Source organism: Cebidichthys violaceus, unplaced genomic scaffold (assembly GCF_023349555.1).
Source record: "Cebidichthys violaceus isolate CVI_PGR_0920_01 unplaced genomic scaffold, fCebVio1.0.p SCAF_5, whole genome shotgun sequence".
NCBI classification, from domain to species: domain Eukaryota; kingdom Metazoa; phylum Chordata; class Actinopteri; order Perciformes; family Stichaeidae; genus Cebidichthys; species Cebidichthys violaceus.
In genome coordinates this window covers 6,673,034-6,692,205 of record NW_027176705.1, presented here as the reverse complement: position 1 = coordinate 6,692,205, position 19,172 = coordinate 6,673,034, and the positions used below count along the sequence as shown (strand labels likewise).

At 39.5% G+C, this 19,172-nt stretch overlaps 2 protein-coding genes across 3 annotated transcripts in view; both read left to right on the top strand.

Annotated features, from left to right (window-relative positions):
* Nucleotides 1-860: 860 nt before the first annotated feature.
* On the top strand, nt 861-9,237 carry supv3l1 (SUV3-like helicase). The gene is made up of 16 exons (XM_068730295.1): nt 861-1,287; nt 1,481-1,558; nt 2,197-2,304; nt 2,413-2,527; nt 2,655-2,823; nt 3,023-3,134; nt 3,559-3,636; nt 3,966-4,057; nt 4,193-4,373; nt 4,616-4,709; nt 4,891-5,010; nt 5,244-5,343; nt 5,469-5,549; nt 5,807-5,983; nt 7,764-7,912; nt 8,074-9,237. Exons 1-16 carry the CDS (start codon nt 1,008-1,010, stop codon nt 8,474-8,476), a joined length of 2,337 nt encoding a protein of 778 aa, XP_068586396.1. The 5' UTR covers nt 861-1,007; the 3' UTR covers nt 8,477-9,237.
* A 989-nt stretch (nt 9,238-10,226) lies between these two features.
* Nucleotides 10,227-19,172, top strand: part of LOC137887345 (hexokinase HKDC1-like) — a 10,750-nt gene continuing 1,804 nt past the window's right edge. The window contains exons 1-19 of one of the 2 annotated variants that reach the window (XM_068730262.1): nt 10,227-10,414; nt 11,569-11,731; nt 11,865-12,022; nt 12,239-12,361; nt 12,443-12,538; nt 12,776-12,875; nt 13,785-13,968; nt 14,078-14,233; nt 14,322-14,555; nt 15,446-15,587; nt 15,708-15,864; nt 15,976-16,124; nt 16,364-16,483; nt 16,592-16,687; nt 17,319-17,418; nt 17,741-17,853; nt 17,977-18,140; nt 18,511-18,666; nt 18,774-18,861. In XM_068730262.1, coding sequence (XP_068586363.1) covers nt 10,352-10,414; nt 11,569-11,731; nt 11,865-12,022; nt 12,239-12,361; nt 12,443-12,538; nt 12,776-12,875; nt 13,785-13,968; nt 14,078-14,233; nt 14,322-14,555; nt 15,446-15,587; nt 15,708-15,864; nt 15,976-16,124; nt 16,364-16,483; nt 16,592-16,687; nt 17,319-17,418; nt 17,741-17,853; nt 17,977-18,140; nt 18,511-18,666; nt 18,774-18,861 — 2,562 coding nt within the window. In that variant the 5' untranslated portion in view covers nt 10,227-10,351. Of the gene's footprint in view, nt 10,415-11,568; nt 11,732-11,864; nt 12,023-12,238; nt 12,362-12,442; nt 12,539-12,775; nt 12,876-13,784; nt 13,969-14,077; nt 14,234-14,321; nt 14,556-15,445; nt 15,588-15,707; nt 15,865-15,975; nt 16,125-16,363; nt 16,484-16,591; nt 16,688-17,318; nt 17,419-17,740; nt 17,854-17,973; nt 18,141-18,510; nt 18,667-18,773; nt 18,862-19,172 lie in introns of both variants that reach the window. The other variant, XM_068730261.1, reaches the window with a different exon arrangement.

Below are 19,172 nucleotides of genomic sequence, written 5' to 3'. Positions count from 1 at the left end.
TCTTTTCAACAAAACTCTTTCTTTAAACGCCTTCAACGAAGTTTGTCAAGTCATTAGTCTGTGTACGGCTTTTTCAATTGATTACCACCTGGGGAACTTATATGAGAGGTTTCAGAGAGACTTTAATTGCTTGACTCATTGTAAATATTTTAGGTATTCAAATACAGCTGATGGAACATTGCACAAAGTACGTAGTAGTCACAACTTTGATAAGTAATGCTCTTTGGGGGCTGGTGTGAATTATGGGTTATGCCATCCATATATCTCTAATTCTGGCCACAAGCCTACTACTAGACAAGGGAAATGTATACATTTAGGAAATAAGAACTTTTATATTAATTTGTCTTGAATTATAACAGAGAGGGAGATAAGGAATGATCGATACTCATTATCATCATTGCTTTTTATTAACAAGGCGTATCTAATTTACCAGACGTGAACAGGACTACAAGTCTGCATCTTTCAATTTTGAAAACAACAAATAGAAAGTCCTTTCTGAAGAGTTCACACAAGTTAATGCAAGGCCTTGGAAACCTTCAAAGATCGTTATACTCAAGGCAGGTGATGAGTATTCGAAGATACGCTGTATCAATCATCAGTGTTGCATAGACGATCTTCGGTTTCAGCTATAAAGAAGTCCTTTTATGCCTGTTTATAATGGTATTACTTTGCTACATTGTATTCTAAAACAAAAACATTTTTTCGGTCATACGATATCATCGAATCATTTTTACTCATTTAGGCGAGTAATTCTCACCACGTTTTGAATACAAACTTATTTTATGCTCAATATCAACACAGGCACATTTGTGGGCAGCTATACAACGACTGGTCCTGCTCCACGTTGTATCAGCAGGAAGCGACTAGTGTTGACCGTCCTCTGGTGAAGTGGGTTCTGTGTAATTCGCACGTTTAGACTTACTGGGCAGCATGGAGCGACAGTAGCACACGCTTTGTACGTAGCCAGCAGGAGGTGCCGACACCCGGGGTACAAACGACTCGCAGCGATGTCAGTGAACCGGTGTGTGTATCTGTTTTCTCGACTTCAACGCCATATTAGCACCCGGACTACCCGCACCACTGCTGACAACTGTCATGTGTCTTCTGGGTCTGGTTTGTTACACAAACAACATCGGGCTGGTTCGGCTGTTTGCAGCAGACATGTTTCATCTAACAGCTCCTCTCCAAAGCCTCCGGACACCTCTCTGTTTGTCCCCATCTCTCTGCGGACGGACTGCCTGTCAGATGGCAGTGTGGGAGTGGAGCTGACGCAACCACTCGATAAAAGTGAGCACATTTACTTCAAGAACGTCTTGACTTTAAGTGTAAGTGGCCCATAGGTTTGTGGAATTATTCAGCTATTCCGACAACGAGGTGAGAGATAAATGGACAATATTTTAAATGCAGTGTGTTTATTATTGAATCTGTGTTAATAATAGATCAATAATAGAATAATAGAATAATAGTTTCTCTGCTCCAGGTGAACTGCTGAAAGTTCTGAATCGGTTTTATAAGAAGAAGGAGATGCAGAAGCTGGCAGCAGACCATGGCCTGGATGGTGAGAAAATAATTCACATCTTTTCACAGATGGCAATATATTATTATTTTAATGCCAATTTATATGTTTCTGATTAAACACTTTTGATTTAGAGGCAGGTAGTATTGTGCTTTGGAAATGCAGACACGTTACCAAATTTCTAGCCATAAAGACATTTATTTACATTCCATAGTAAAGAAATGCAAAGCATCAATCAGTATTTAAAATATGATCACACATACATGGGGAGAGAATCGGAAAAGTTAAAACATACATTTACTTCAAACAATATTTTAAATAAAGTTTAAGATGCAGTTATGTCACCATAGCATACAGACATAACAGACTGTCTGGGCTCAACATCAGTCTTTACTGCAGTTGTTTTAAGAATCATCATGTCCCACTTTGTTGTTGTTGTTGTTGTTGTTGTGAAATAAATGTGTGGCACTTCTTTGTCCTGATAAATGTTGTCATCAACCAGATAACTTTATTTTTGTTAAAAGCATAAACTTTTGTAGAAAATGATGACTAATTGCCAATGATCATCATGTCGGTGGAGATCAGCTGTGCCCTGATCTTGTGAATTTTTGTCAGACTGATGCAGACAGAAATTTAACCTGCATGGTGTGCCTTGTGTGTGTTTTTATGTGTGTCTACAGCTCGTCTGTTCCACCAGGCCTTCATTAGCTTCAGAAAGTTTGTCCTGGAAGTAACATCACTCCCCGCTGATCTGCACATCATCCTTAGTGACATCTGCTCTGGAGGAGGTTTGATGTTTTTTAATTAAACCTCAAGATGGAGTTGTGTCAAGAGATCATACTGATTCATTTATTGAATTCAAACTTTAATAAACTTTAACGTCTGTTGTTATACAGGTCATGTTGATGACCTGTACCCATACTTTATGCGTCATGCCAAGCAAATCTTTCCTATGCTGGACTGTATGGATGACCTGAGAAAGATCTCAGACCTCAGAGTCCCAGCTAACTGGTAAGTATCATAGAGCCTGACTCAGCACTGGTTTATTCATGTGTAGTAATATGCACAATTTGACTTTGTTGTTACAGTGTGTGTGTGTGTGTGTGTGTGTGTGTGTGTGTGTGTGTGTGTTCTTCAGGTACCCTGAGGCTCGTGCCATCCAGAGGAAGGTGATTTTCCATGCTGGTCCCACTAACAGTGGTAAAACCTACCACGCCATCCAGCGCTACCTGGCTGCTAAGTCGGGAGTCTACTGTGGTCCCCTGAAACTACTGGCCCACGAGATCTTTGAGAAGAGCAACAATGCCGTACGTGTTTGTCTTCTTCTGTCATCTAAAGGTCTTGGGGAGTATCACTACACAAGTAGAAAAAGTCTTAAATCCGAGAAAGACAAATCTCTTTTATCTCACTGTGTCTATCATGTTTGTGTGTATTTTTAAGATGTCATTGTTTATCTCTCTGCTCACCACACCGTACTGTTGAGTCTTGTCCCGTTTGTATTTCCAGGGTGTGCCATGTGACTTGGTTACTGGAGAGGAGAGGACCTTCATGGACTCAGACGGTCGAGCGTCTGGTCATGTGGCCTGTACCATTGAGATGTGCAGTGTCACCACACCTTGTAAGTAAACAAACATTTCTGTTGACTAGCATACGTATAACAAGAAAACACTTCTCTGTTGGACATTACATTGAATTGTATCTTATCAGATTGTATCAGCTAAATTAAAAAATAATGTTTAACTGCTGTCTCTTTCTAAAAGGTGGACTCTCTGCTCTTTTAAACACAAAAAACAAGATGAAATGAATCTAGCCTGTGTATGGGACAAGTGTTTGAGTTGTGATTCTGTTGAATTAAAATAATTCTAATTAACTATTCACTATCCATAAATGAATGAAGTAACATTTATATATTTATGTTTTTGTTGTTGCAGAAGTTTAAGCACTGATGGGAATTCTGTTTGTGTTCATTGATAAACAAAGAGATGGCATCACCTAGACTATTCAGCCCAGGTTTGTTTTTCTTTCTGTATGTCTGTCTTCAGACGAGGTGGCTGTAATCGATGAAATTCAAATGATCAGAGATCCTTCCAGAGGCTGGGCTTGGACCAGAGCACTGCTGGGTTTGTAACACACACTCAAAAACAAACAGCCAGTCAAATAAACACACACACAACCTTTTGAGGAGCTATTTTTTCTCTATCTCACCCTGTAATTTATTTGACCTAAGACTAAACGAATGAGTATCATCTAAAACTTTCTTTTACCATTCAGTCAATAAAGCTCACTCTGAATATTTGCAGTTTGTTTACACAAACAAAATATGTACAAGCACACCTCTAACAAACTTAAGTTATGCAGATTTTGCATGTTTTCTTTGTACTTTTTTGAGTTTTATGATTTATTTCATTTATTTCCAACTTTGGCAGCTGACATCTTTGTATTTGTGTAGGTCTCTGTGCAGAGGAGATCCATGTGTGTGGTGAACCTGCAGCCATAGACTTTATCAGAGAGCTGATGTACACCACTGGAGAGGAGGTGGAGGTGAGGCTTTTATATGTAGTGCAGCAGGAAGAGAAGAGTCTCACTGACGTTATTCACTGTTTGGTTTTTTATTTTTCAATCATTGTGTTTGGGTAAACGCTCTCTGTGTCCCTCCGCTCCTCCCTCTCTCTTAAGGTCAACACCTACAAGCGGTTAACTCCATTCACAATCTTGGATCATGCCGTGGAGTCATTAGACAACTTGAGACCAGGAGATTGCATCGTCTGCTTCAGTAAAAATGACATCTACTCCATAAGCAGACAGATTGAGGCCAGAGGACAGGAATGTGCTGTAATTTATGGGAGTTTACCTCCAGGTGAGTATTTTTTTTAAAGGATGTTAAAATAAATGTATGTCTGTTTGTAAGGAAAAGACCTAATGTCAACGTGGTCCTCAGTCTTTAAAATATAAAGCCTTTCTATGAATGTGTCTTCATCAATTAATCAATTAATTATGTCCTAAAAATCAAAGAAACCATTGTTTGAGCCTTTTGTGTGATAGAGACTTTTGTAGAGCTCCAGACTTTGAAACTAAGCTTGGTTGTTCTGTGATTTTCAGGCACCAAGCTGGCACAGGCCAAAAAGTTCAATGACCCTGAGGACCCCTGCAAGATACTGGTTGCTACCGATGCTATTGGCATGGGCCTCAACCTGTAAGTACCATCATGCGTTTCGTAACACTATTAAGGCATTTCCCTTTTTTCTCGCTTTAACAAGACTTTAATCTTCAAGCTTTACGAAGGCAGTGTAATAGTCACATTTTGATTAATGTATAGATTCCATCAACTCAGCTCACGTTTATCCATTTGTCTGCTTTTCTTCGTCTCTCTCCAGGAGTATAAAACGTATAATCTTCAACAGTCTGGTAAAGCCTAATGTTAATGAGAAAGGGGAGAAACAGATGGAGACCATCAGCACATCACAAGCCCTGCAGATATCTGGCCGTGCAGGAAGGTCAGTCTCTTTTTCACTCACATTATCCCCATTCAGGAGGATTAAAGGTGGTAGAGAAGAGACAGACAGAGAGAGACACAAGCATGCACACAGGAGGAGAGGAGAGGAGAGGAGAGGAGAGGAGAAGAGAAGAGAGAGAGAGAGAGAGAGAGAGAGAGAGAGAGAGAGAGAGAGAGCAATTTTTTGTTTCTGTCAAGTAAATGTCTAAAACCTGTCTCCTGTCACATCTTCAGGTTTGCCTCAGTGTTTAAAGAAGGAGAAGTCACCACCATGCACAGAGATGATCTGCCTGTTCTGAAGGAAATACTGAGCCACTCTGTAGACCCCATAGAGGTGATCATTTATACACAAGCATACAATTGAACACACACACACTCTTAGGTAAAGGTATCGGTAGAATATGGAGCAACACTTATGTATTGTATTTAGTGTCTTTTATGTCTCCTCCTTTGTCTCAGACTGCAGGTCTCCATCCTACAGCAGAGCAGATAGAGATGTTTGCCTATCATCTACCTGATGCTTCTCTGTCAAACCTCGTTGTGAGTATAGCCATCTATTCATCCACTTATTCTCCTACCTACTAAGACTTTGATTAAGACCTGATGTGAAGAGATGTACGTGGTCCTTAAGAATGCAAATAAGTGCCTGGAAGACACTGCAAAATTTTTACCGAACAGAAAGACGCTCAAGTCCAGGACAAGTTGCACTTTAAATATCATCTAGTTTGTTTTATTAGATGCACGCTGTGGCCTCATCTTCTCATTCTGACAAACTTTGTGACTCCTCTTTCTCGCAGGACATATTTGTCAGCCTCTCTCAGGTGGACGGTATGTATTTTGTCTGCAACATTGATGACTTCAAGTTTCTGGCTGATATGATTCAGCATATTCCACTCAACCTGAGGTCCCGCTACGTCTTCTGCACGGCTCCCATCAACAAGAAACAACCATTTGTATGCACCTCCTTCCTGAAGGTAAGGATGGGAAGAAGGCATGAGAGTAAAGGAGGTAAATGCAGTGTTCGTACGGTCATGAAAAAGAAAGTCATGCAATTTTAAACTAAGTAATTTCCAGAAAAATAAATGATCCTAGAAGGTTTTGGAAATGTCATGGACATTTTCTTAACCTGTATTTGTGGTTCAGTTAAGCTTCACTGAGAAAAATCGAAATTTGTTTAACAATGTTTTCATGTTCGTGTTACTTGACGTTACATTGTTCTCTGCATGGAGTAACGTCAGACTCCTACCTTTTTATTCTTATTTTTCATGCGTGCATGTACATTTCAGAGAATGTTTGGTCATTAAATGCATGGAAAAGTCTTGGAAATGAATTGATAAAAATGTGTGTGAACCATGTAAATGGTTGGGTTGATGAGCAGAGGCAACACTAACGGGAAAGTAGAAATTATTAATAAATGGTAACAACAGTGTCTGGGTTTTTTGAGGTCAGACGAGGCTTACATGTGAAATGTCAAACAAAACATTTGATCTGTAGTCATCAATCAGATATACTCGATATCAGATATACTATATATTTTCTTGGCAATTTAGCTATTTAGATCAGTTTGCAGAAGTTTGTTTTTATTCTGACATTTAAGATGTTTCTGTTTAACAGAAACTGATTCAGTCTTTCATTGTTCTAGTCCAAGAAAGGATGAACACTTTTTATAGCTACTTTACTTTTGCTCTCTGACTTTATATCTATATCATAAATATAAATCTGTTAAATAAGATTGTGTCCAGAATTAAGTTAGTGTTACCTTTGCGAATCAGGGTCACTTTGTAAATTCTAATATTAGCCCCTTCTTGCTTGTAGAGTGGTCAAGAAGCAAATGATGTAAATGCATAGCAAAATATTTCATTACAGTGATAGTTATAATTGGTCATAGTTGTGTGTGTGTGTGTGTGTGTGTCTTTCTGCTGCTGCCGCCGCTCCCCTCGGTCCGGAACCCCCCCTTCACTCGGTCACCGTCGGTCCCTCCTGTGTCACACACGCGCACAATCGTCTCGTTACAGGATCAAACGTGACAATATCAAAATACATATTTTCGTGTTTTTAAATAAACATAGCACGAGAACAAACTCCTCTTAACTGCAACTCCCAGGTTCCCATGCTTCACCTACATTCCCCTGGGTCCTAAGTTCCTCCCTGTACAGTTTCTTATTACCCTCTATGTACCAACGTACATTTATAACAAATACCACACATATTAGAGTTTTTAAAGTTTTTTTTGTTTGGAATATTTATAATAAGCATATCATTTAGTTTAGTTTATTTAACATAAAAAACATAAAAAAAAACATGACGTAGATAGGTTTGCAGTTTTCAAGGTGTATATCTCAAATTGCATCTATTACACACATGAAAAAAAAGTTGTGAGCACCGGCTGAATATCTAGTATCAGAATCATTTTAACTGCTACTGTGTAAAGGGAATACTGCTGTTAAAAAACACCTTATTTGTTTAAACCAAGTGCGCAATACACTACTTTTGAATTCATTATTGAACTTTGTGCATAACAATGGGATTAATCGCAAAGAAATCATGCGATTAATCGCAATTAAAAAAATTGTAAGCGTTGCCCAGCATTACTTTTTATATATATGATCCTGTATTTGGATTATTAATAATAATAATAATAATAATAATAAGGATATGATACTAAAGTTTGAACAGCTTTCCTTTTTGATTTGCAGACTGTCCTGTGCTTACAGCTTTGTTGCACTGATTTGAATCTTGTTGTTTCTCTGTTAGTTTGCCCGTCAGTTCAGTCGAGACGAGCCCCTCACATTTGACTGGGTGGGTCGCCATGTCAGCTGGCCTCTGTCTGCACCCAAAAACATCAAAGACCTGGTTCACTTGGAAGCTGTTCATGATGTGTTAGATCTGTACCTCTGGTTAAGGTAAAGTCATGTTTTTAACATTTCTTCTTCTACCTGTCATTTAATTGGGTTTATTATGGGAAGTTGTTGTTTGACGTAATCATCAATTGGTTGTGTGCAAAATCATAATCATATTTCGTCTTCTTCACAGTATAACATTGTATTTTTGTCCGTCTCTGCAGCTACCGTTTCATGGACATGTTTCCAGACACAGGCTTGGTTCGGGAAGCCCAGCGGGAACTTGATGATATCATACAACAGGGTGTCCGAAATATCACCCGCCTCATCAGAGCCACTGACCCAACCATCACTAACCCACAAGGCAGCAGGGGTGGACAAGCAGGTGGTAATAATGCAAGTGCCAGCAGTAATCATTTGAGGGGACGAAGAGGCTCAGGAGAGATGGACAGCTCTCTAGCTAGTCGCCTGGTGAGAGATGGGCTGTTGACTCCTGATTTGCTCCGGCAGCTTCAGAGGGAGTGGTCTAAAGATCAGAAGCAGGAATTCACCAATCAGAGCGCACTTGATACAGAACCTCACAATAATAACAACAACAAAGGGAAAAGAAAAAAGAAGAAGAAATGAATGAAGCACACATGGTCAACACCGGAGATTGATAACTGATACAAGCCTCAGATGATATCTGGTGGTTTGTTTTTAGTACTGGAGGGATCGTTAAAAAGCTTTTAACCCGAGCTATGACAATACAACTCCAAAATGTCATTTGAACACAAGAGCAGTGTTTGATTATGGTCATTGGAAAATGGACTGAGATTTACATCAGAGCACTGGGTCGTTAAATGTTTCCATGTGGATTTCTTATTTTTACTTTGCTTAAATCTCACAGTACATCTCACACAATTCTCCCGTTTCAGTGGAAGCAAATAAATGACTCAGAATCACCTTGGAACCTAATTTAAATCTGTCAAATTAGCCCAACAATAAACCTTACTGACCTAACTTGGATTTGGCTGACAAGAAATAGACCCGTTATTGTGGGACGTCCTGCCTAAACTACATGCCCACAGTTGTAATTTACAGACTGACATTTTGGTTTACCACAATGTTTCAGTGTTATGCAGGTCAGGGATCAGTTTGCTTTCATCTGGCTCAATGTACTCAAATGTAAATCCTCAGAAAAAGCACGAGTATGTATCCATCTAAGTTGGGTTATTACTGTCAGTGAAAGTAATGTGACATAATCTGCAGTTTCTGTGAACATTTTGAATACATAGAATTGAGTGCATCCCTGTTGGTGTCTACATATACAGATGAGATGCCATATTTTTTCATGTTTGCATATTTAAGGGGAAGACGTCAGTTGATTAAAAATGTACTATGTTTTACTCAGTCTTGATTTCTTGTTTATTTTGTATTATACAGCTCACACCGGGGAGTAACAAAATATTAGACACATGATGAAAAACTAAGTGAAGAATGGAAATTTTCACAATATAATCAAGATTTTCGTTGGTCATAAGGCACCAAAGAGATGAAATCAAATGTGTATTAATGATTTCATATAGTATTGTGAACAATCTCAAGTCATTACAGACCGAACATATCTGTGAAGAGGGACATGTGGGAATTGGAAAAGCATGGATGTGGCACACATACTGCCTGTACAATATAGTTACTTTAAGCCTTAACATACAGATTTTTCCCTTTTTGTTTTCCTTTAAGTTGCCTTAAGGTTGTTAAAATCATGTTATTATACAGTATCATAAATATTCTCTATCAGCTTGTTCCAATTCTTCACTGAAGCTATTTGATGTTCAAATGTCTCAACTATTCCATCAAATGGAAATATTCTATATCTTCTGTGCACCGTTTTATACACATTTTCACAATATTCTGTGTCAAATATTTCAGAACTTTGGGATCTCCACTAGAATATAAAATGTTCTTTACAATGTTTGGCTGCACAACATGAGCTTGTAATGACTAGTTGGGCTGCTACTTGTTGAGACGTTATCTCATTCAATTGTTTGTCTACTTCCCTGACGTTTCCATCATATACATATATCTTTGGTATTAGTGGTATCTTTAATAGATTAAACTGTTTTTCAGAAAGCTGTCATAGTCATGGGGCTAAGCTAAGTCATCGACCATGCTTCACAAAAGAAAAATGTCACTCATTTCCTTGACGTTTGTTGAGTCTTTACTAATATTTTGCTGACCCGAGGTTTCTGCAGATCTTCAGTAAAGGTCGAGTGTTGATCACCAACTAAAAGAAAGAAAGGGTTGGGCGGAGAGCCAGAGAGATTGGAGGACATGATCAAGGGGTTTGGCTTGTTGTTAATCATTGAATTTTGTACAGTGGTACAAAACAAGACTATCAGGAGGGAAGAAACAGACTTTATGTATTTCAGTAGTTGCACACACTTAAATGTCTTTTCTTTTATTTCATTAACAAACCAACTGGAAGAGTTTTCATGGTGATTTGTGTTGCACATCAAGATGTTTGTTGTTCATCTTGTTGCCTCCTTCTTTTCCAAACTCCAGGAGGATCCCACAAAGAAGGTAAGAGCTTCATCTCAACCTAAACTAAACTTTTGTTCCAGCTTCAGTGATTCTCAGCATTAGACTACTGTCGCTGTAATATATTCAAACTGAAGTGAATTTATGGTCTGGATTTATCAGACCATAAATATATCAATTTATGGTCTGATATAATTACTGTAAAGCATGATATATGAATATGATGGCAAGTTCAACCAAAAGATTAATTAGACTTCAGTTTTGTTCTTTGAAAAAGTAAGATGCGTACTTCTAACTTAATGCACCAATGTAGTGCTGCATCATTCATTATAGGAAATTCATAAAAATAAGACAAATCATGATATTTATGATCTTATCCAAAAGAAAAGGCAGCAGCCTGTTCTGTAATAAGATGATTATGGTGCTGTTCTCATTAGTTACTGTGTCACCATTCATCTCTCCTGAGCAATGATTAACATCTTTCCCTGGCAGTGTCACTGTACTCCTCTTATAGTGCAGATGGGATCAACACACTCTCTCAGGGACAAAGTATTGACTCTCATACGGAACACTGCACACATCCACACTCAAACACTAACACAGTGTGAAACACAGCCAGCTAACTTTACCCCTTTAATATGACACAACAGTGATAGATTGGCTGAGTACACTGTGTGGGACTGAGTGTGGAAAGGTTTTTTGATTCATACTTTTTTTTTTATTATTTCTTGAGAAGATTGGCAGATTTTCCTCTTTTTTTTTTAACACACTTTATTTCCCCACCACGTGTGGCAAAAAAGTCCATAGTCTCCTATGTCTCCACATTCAAGCGACACTCCTTGGATTAAGACTCTGTTTACCACAAAATGACCTTTGAGCTTGATATACAAGTGTTCAATTTGAGTTGAGCACTTGCCACATACAAACCCTCAAGATAAGATAAACCAGTGTATTTGCTGATAATGGATAACTCTTCCCATCAAGTCCAAATCTTCACTACAATGCAAATATACCCAAAATGTGAGGGTTTAATAAATATGATTTAGAGAATGTAACCTTGTCCAAACACATTTGTTCTGCTGCTTCTCTTTGTTTATTACTTTGTTGGCAAGAGAGAAAACAAAGAATACATCTGTATCGTGTCTCTTTGCTTCTGTTTGCTTACCGTTTGCTCTGTTTCACCTTTAATTATTTAGGTGGACAGGTTTCTGTACGCCATGCATCTCCATGATGACCAGTTAAGTGACATCTCAGCTCGTTTCCAGGCTGAAATGAAGAAGGGGCTTTCAGTGAAAAGCAACGCCGCAGCAGCGGTGAAGATGCTGCCAACACATGTCCGCTCCACTCCTGATGGATCAGGTAAATCATAATAATATGTTTTCACACTTTTTCAGGTTATTTTTTAGGTCAGTGCATTCAGAAGAAACATATAATACATACATACAGTACAATACAGATCATATATTTTTGCATCTCTCCTCCACTGCGGCAGAGAAAGGACAGTTTCTGGCGTTGGATCTCGGAGGCTCCAGGTTTAAGGTGCTCCAAGTTAAAGTGAGAGAGGGCATGGGTATTAGAAGGGGAGGAGTGGAGCTGGTGGAGAAGACCTACCCCATACCCAAGGAGCTACACATTGGGAGAGGAACAGAGGTACGGGGGTGGGGTGGGGTGGGGGGGGGGGGGTGGGGGGGGGGGTGGGGGGTGGGGGGGGGGGGGGGGGGGGGGGGGGGGACATATAGGAGCTACATAGATGTGAAGAGTTTTAGACAAGGATGGGAGCAGCAACAGAGAAAAACATTTTCAACCTTCTTCTTCTTGACTGTCTTCTTGTCTTCTCTCCCTCTCGGTCCGACTCTCTGTCTGTAGCTATTTGACCATGTGTCAGAGTCTCTGAAGGACTTCCTGCATGAGAAGAACATCAGTTTGGAGAAGAAACATCCACTAGCCTTCACTTTCTCTTTCCCCTGTGAACAAGCCACCTTAAATCAGGTAATAGCACTCTACATCCATCTGGTTTTCATGACCTGCACCTGAAGTTTATGTTACTTTTTACAATTTCTTTCTCTGTAGGCATTATTGTTAAACTGGAGTAAGAACTTTCGGGCTCGAGGCCTTCAGGGTAAAGATGTGGTCCAGGCCCTAAGAGGGGCGATTGACAAAACTGGGGTAGGACGCCTGTATTCACTACAGTGTACATCTTTTCAAGTTTACCCACAAACAACTTTTAATTTATTAGACAGGCCAATAAAGGTACTGAGTCATGACTTTTGATGAGAAGCTCATTCTTCTGAATATCTTACCCAATTTCATCACTTAGATAAGACTTCACTTCTTTGGAAACACTTGATTCGGTATATAAACTGTACTGAAGTTGATGTTACCTTATAATCCCTCATACTGCAGGGTATGGATGTAGAGGTATTAGCCATGGTTAATGACACCGTAGCAACTATGATGACCTGCGGTTTTGATGACCGGTACTGTGAAGTCGGACTCATCATTGGTGAGTACATTCATCTTTAGAGTAGATATCATCAGATTCATACAATTCACTCTGGGGTGTCGGAATAAACCAATATTGACGGTAACCATGATATTTAGAAATTAAATATTGATATCATGTTAATAATACAGATATGATGATGTCATGTAAATGATCAGACTTTTGCACTAGATCTAAGCTACCATGCTGTAACAAACAATTACCACCAACTCTGTTGCATGTCAATAATAAAGTCTATTGGTTACAGACTCTATCTCCACCTCCCACTTGTATTTGGAGCGTAATTAATTGTCAAAAAAGCCACTTTGTTTTGAAATGTGTGTGTGTGTGTGTGTGTGTGTGTGTGTGTGTGTGTGTGTGTGTGTGTGTGTGTGTGTGTGTGTGTGTGTGTGTGTGTGTGTGTTTGTGTCAGATAGACAGCCATTGTAATGTTTCATCTTTATCTTTGTGACAGTTTTATCTTCCACAATTAATGCCCTCTGTGTATGTACTGTACACGGGAATGGACAAAAAAAGAATGCAGTCCAAGCAAACACCAGTCTCAAAATTTGCAATAGAATTTAGCTGCGATATAAAGACCATAAGAGTTAGAATGCATTTTTAGTTTACCGTTAACATATTTGGGCCTGCTGTGATTAAATAACAATTGTGTCTCAAAAAGTTGTCTCACCTGTAGTTAAACTGCTGCTCCCGTCTGTATCACTGTATTCATGCATGTGAGAGGGAGTGATTGTTTTGTGTGAATGGTTTTGTACTGTAGATTATAGTTGGATTAGGATTAGGATTTCATTTTAAAGTTAGATTAGGTTTAACATCTTGTGATTATTTAAAGATAAAGAAAATTAAAATAACCAGAGCAGGTTTCTTTAGATAATAGTTAGAACATGGATATCCTGTTTGTGTGTTTAGGTACTGGCACTAATGCGTGCTACATGGAGGAGCTGCGTCATGTTGACCTGGTGGAGGGAGACGAGGGCCGGATGTGTGTGAACACTGAGTGGGGAGCCTTCGGAGACGATGGGGCTCTGAAGGATTACATCACTGAGTTTGACAGGGATGTGGACGCGGCCTCCAACAACCCTGGAAAACAAATGTGAGGAGACAAGCTTTGCCCTTTCCCATGATATGACATGTTATATGGCACAGCATGATTGACACCATATCTACCTTAAACCCCTCTGTTCCTTTTCTCCTACTCGTAGCCTAGAGAAGATGGTCAGTGGGATGTATCTGGGTGAGTTAGTGAGGCTGGTTGTATTGAAGATGGCTAAACTTGGACTGCTGTTTGAGGGACATGTGTCTGTTGCCCTGAGGACTAAAGGGACAATAACCACAGAACATGTAGCAGCCATGGAGGAGTAAGTTGTCTTTTTGTCTCTCTGCCTGTCTGTGTCACACTCTCTCTGTGTAAAACCAAATGATTCCATTCATGTCTGTCTATTTCAGGTACAAAAATGGTCTGAACAACACCAGAAACATTCTCATTGATCTTGATTTGAACCCAACATCTGATGACTGTGTTGCTGTTCAACATGTCAGCACTATAGTGTCCTTCAGGTCCTCAAATCTGGTGGCTGCAGGACTGGCTGCCATCTTGACTCGAATTAAGCAAAACCGGAATTTGAGGACATTAAAGATCACTGTAGGTGTGGATGGAACTGTGTACAAGATGCATCCACAGTAGGTTATTTTTTAAATATTCACAGAATTTATAATGATATGTCTGTGTGCACATCATGGACATACAGTATCTTGAATTATCCTCCTTACTAGTCACATTCTAATAGCACATAGCTTTAAATATAATCAGTCATATCATTATGACCTGTAAAAAATACATTCTAAATTAAAATATAACTAGAAAAGCGTACTTAGTAGAGTACAGATCTCTGCGAAGTGTGTCTGCAACGACCACTGGTGTATTGTAAGATTGAAAGAATACAACCAACAAATGACTAACCCTCAGTCTAGACACCAATGGACTGTAAGGCATCGTAAAACACATTTCATTCAAACTCAAAAACAAACAATGTATGAAGTCGTTTTATAAGGCATGTCATATAATCTTGCCAAAAACAAAATTACACTCCAACTTGAGTTGCGTAGAGGTACATCAATGTGTGTCCTGGTAGTTCTGTTAGCTGTTGGCGAAACACACCGCAATCTGCAGAGTAGCGGATGAGGGTTGGAGATGCACTCAGCTGTGTTATCACTAGCTCACTAGTGTTTTGAAAAAGTCTGAGTCACCACAACCAGGAGAGGAGAGGTCCTTGAGCTTTTAGTCATAACTGAGCAGCCAAAACATGTTTCAGTTTGCTGCCGCAGAATGCAAGATTAGCCGTGAACAGACGCAGAGGTGCACACTCACTCACTCACTCACTCACACATGCATGCATGCAATCGATTGCATGAGCCTCATGGTGGAGATAATAATTATAGATTCTCTTTTGTTAAATCAACTTGCCACACTGTGGTAGACTTCTACATTGTAAATTTACAATAGTAGTGATTTCGTTGCAGCTGCTACAGATTACCAAGAGCGACTAAACATTAGACTCCTTCCATTTCAGGTATCCTAAACGTCTCCATAAAGTAGTGCGGCGGCTGCTCCCTGAGTGCCATGTCAGGTTTCTCCTGTCAGACAGCGGCAGCAGTAAAGGAGCTGCTTTGGTTTCAGCAGTCGCCCAACGATTGGCATTACGAAGGCAACAGGTTAGGATGCTGTGTGTGTTTTCCTTTGTGTATGTGTTTTGTGTCTTTGCAAGTGAACATTTAATCCTCATTAATGCTATCATATCTGGTAATATAAAGTATCTCTTCCATGTATCGCAGGTGGATGAGACGCTGTCACCCTTCAGACTGAGCCAAGAGCAGCTTCAGTTGGTGAAGACCAGAATGAGGACGGGGCTTGAAGCAGGGCTGAAGAGCAAAGGCCCCTCTGCTATCAAGATGCTGCCTTCTTTTGTTTACCGTACACCTGATGGCACAGGTCACAACCCAAAATGAAACACACAATGAACAATGGGCAATTCAAGTTTTTTTTACTTTAATTGCCCATGTAAAACCAGATAATCAGTAAGCTATTTTTTGTGTACTTCAGAGTATGGAAAGTACCTTGCCTTGGATCTGGGAGGAACACACTTCAGAGCGTTGCTGGTGAATTTTAAACAAGGTCTGCAACAGAACTCACGACTTTACCACAAGATCTACCCCATACCACTGGAGATAATGCAGGGAAGTGGAGAGGAGGTAGGACATTTTGTTGTTGTGTTAGTACTAAATAATCAGACAGGAGACAGAAGGACTGGCAGTGATAGGTACATTGATAACATGAAACTGGAGCTTGGTTTAGTGTAATACTGATGATGAGAAAATGATTGAATTACTGTGCAAAGAAACACATTTCAAATGAATGAATTCGACCTACCACTTCCACAAACGTTTTTCATTAAAAACGTTTCTTTCTCTGTCTCTCTGTCTGTCTCTAGTTGTTTGATCATATAGCGCAGTGTGTGAGTGACTTCTTGGACTACATGGGGATGAAGAATGCTCGTCTTCCTGCAGGCTTCACCTTCTCTTTCCCCTGCGAGCAGACAGCTATTGACACGGTCAGTGTGGACATCAGAGTGTAATTTAATAGCTTTTCACAAGTAAACAGACACTAAAAGGAGAAACATCCATTTTGTAATCTTTTTCAACCTTTGTATGTTCCTTAGGGCACATTGATGAGTTGGACCAAAGGTTTTAAAGCCACAGACTGTGAAGGACATGATGTTGTCAGCATGCTGAGGGAAGCCATCAAGAGACGCAACGTGAGTAGAAATACAACCATCCATCCATCCATTAGCTTCAGCTTACCCGAGGCCGGGTCGCAACCAAATAATTAATAATTAATCTGGGTTTTGTCAGATGAGGTGAAAGAATAATTTTGCAATTTTTCCTATTTGTACATGTTTGTTTATGCACAAAACTTCACCAAGAAACAAATGTAAATGATGATGATACATGAAGTCTAGACTATACTGTAGTCTGCCCTACTATACTGTAGGGCAGTGTTTCGCAAACTTTTTTTCTGGGGACCCACTTTCTAAAAAACAACACAGCATCGCAACCCAATTTAACAGGCCTTATCTATAAATGTTTTCTCTCATCAATAAAACAAACATAATGTGCATTCCTACCTATAAGTAGGCTACCATTATCAGAACAATACAAACATTCAGGCTTCTCCATGTGGCTCAAAGGTGTACTGCAGAGATACATGTTAAAAAAAGGCCATGGAAGAAATTTTGCAAATTTATTTGGCGACCCTAATAAAACCTCCTGTGGGTCGCAACCCAGTCTTATAGTACATTTAATAGATGCTGAGTCATGTACTAAATGCCTGTCCCTGTATATTGCACGTGTGTGTCTGTGTACACACATGCATGTTTGTACCTACAGGAGTTTGACTTGGACATAGCAGCAGTAGTCAATGACACAGTGGCGACCATGATGAGCTGTGCCTATGAAGACCCTCAGTGTGAGATTGGACTGATTGCTGGTATGTAACCTTCAGAGTATTTACATCCTTTACAAAGTGATGGTATTTTGGCTAGTTGTCAGTTACTTAGAGTGCGTTTTCAGACTTAGGTGTTTGTATTCCAGATAATTCTCTAATTATGTTCATGGTTGTGGTCAGTCTTGTAGTTATGATGGTTAAGATAGAAAGACACAAGTACTGTGAGAAAAATGCACATTAGTGTGTGTTGCTAAGCACAATTGATTTTGTTTTCAAACACAAGCTACTGAGATGAAAAAACATTTTCTGAATTCTGTAATCGTATTGTTTTATATAACACAAACTATGTGACTCTGTTTCACAGGAACTGGCACTAACGTTTGTTACATGGAGGAGCTGAAGAACATTGAGAAGAATGAACAAAAGACAGGAAATAAGGAAAGAGGAGAGGGGACGCCTGAAGGAGAGGAGGATAAGGTAGAAGACGTATCATAAAACACTCACAGTCTTTAGTTTGTCACTGAGCTGTGGTGATGTGAAATGGATATTTGGATGATGACCCACATATTTAACCCCCTCGTTTGTTTCTGCTCTCAGCAGGATGATGGGAGAGAAAGAGAGAGAAAGGAGGGGCATGCTGAGATCCCAAAGATGTGTATAAACACAGAGTGGGGGGGTCTGGGTGACGATGGCTCTCTGGATGACATCATCACACCTTACGACATTGAGGTCGACCAAAACTCACTGAACCCTGGAAAACAAAGGTTAGAAACCCTCACTGCACGTGTGTATGTGTGTGTGTGTGTGTGTGTTGACCTCTTGATGCTCCATGCTTGGTCATCAAATATACACGTATTGAATTTTATGTTTGATCAGCATGTGTGTGGACAGTAATTTATTTATGTCTTTGCACATATACGAGGACATTCTCATACTTGTAAATGTTTATTTTTTCAAAGTTTCTGTTAATCATGTGGTTTTGTGCCCATGTTTTTAGGCCACATATTATTTGCATACTTTTGTGTCTCATGCTTCAGTGATTCTGTGTGTTTTCATTTAAATCGTTTGGAAACGTGATGAGGTGGTCACATGGTCTATGTGGATCTAACAATTTGCGTCTTTGTGATTGTGCAGGTTTGAAAAGCTGACGAGTGGGATGTATTTAGGAGAAGTTGTTCGTGAGGTATTATTGGATTTAACCAGAGGAAGTTTGCTCTTTAGAGGACACGTCACTGAAGCTTTAAAAACACCTGGAATATTCCAAACCAAATACCTGTCACAAATAGAGAGGTAGCAGAAATGTGTGTGTGTAGTCATATACATACTTTTAGTGTGTATGACTGTAAATTTGGGCTGTATTTTACTGTAACGTGTGTAACAGTGTTGTCTCCCCCTAGTGACCGTCTGGCTCTACTGCAGGTCAGATCTATTCTCCAACAGCTGAGGCTCGACAGCACATGTGATGACAGCATTATTGTCAAAGAGGTAGAAGACAAAAAACAAATGAGCAATGCTGTCATGTTTGTTGATGAACAGCTGTTTCAGTGTAGTTTCAGACTTTAAACCAACTTTTAAACCTGCATGTTTTTAAAGTTAAATGCAATATTAAGGACATAATCTTTGTTATACTGTAAGCGATAACTGCAGCATAAAACATAAATATTTAAAGCAAATGTCTTTGATATTTTTACATTAATAATAATATTTCACTTCTCTAGTAGCCACCCACAGTCAGACTACCTCTCACAAGACTTAAGTCTAAATGGGTTTCCTCCCTCACTACCATGAAGTATCTA

Bases quoted from the DNA above. Each gene is read 5' to 3' on its own strand.
- supv3l1 (XM_068730295.1), top strand. From the start codon at position 1,008: ATGTCAGTGAACCGGTGTGTGTATCTGTTTTCTCGACTTCAACGCCAT. The intron at 2,305-2,412 runs GTTTGATGTTTT...GTTGTTATACAG, and splicing joins TGACATCTGCTCTGGAGGAG to GTCATGTTGATGACCTGTAC. The intron at 7,913-8,073 runs GTAAAGTCATGT...CCGTCTCTGCAG, and splicing joins GATCTGTACCTCTGGTTAAG to CTACCGTTTCATGGACATGT.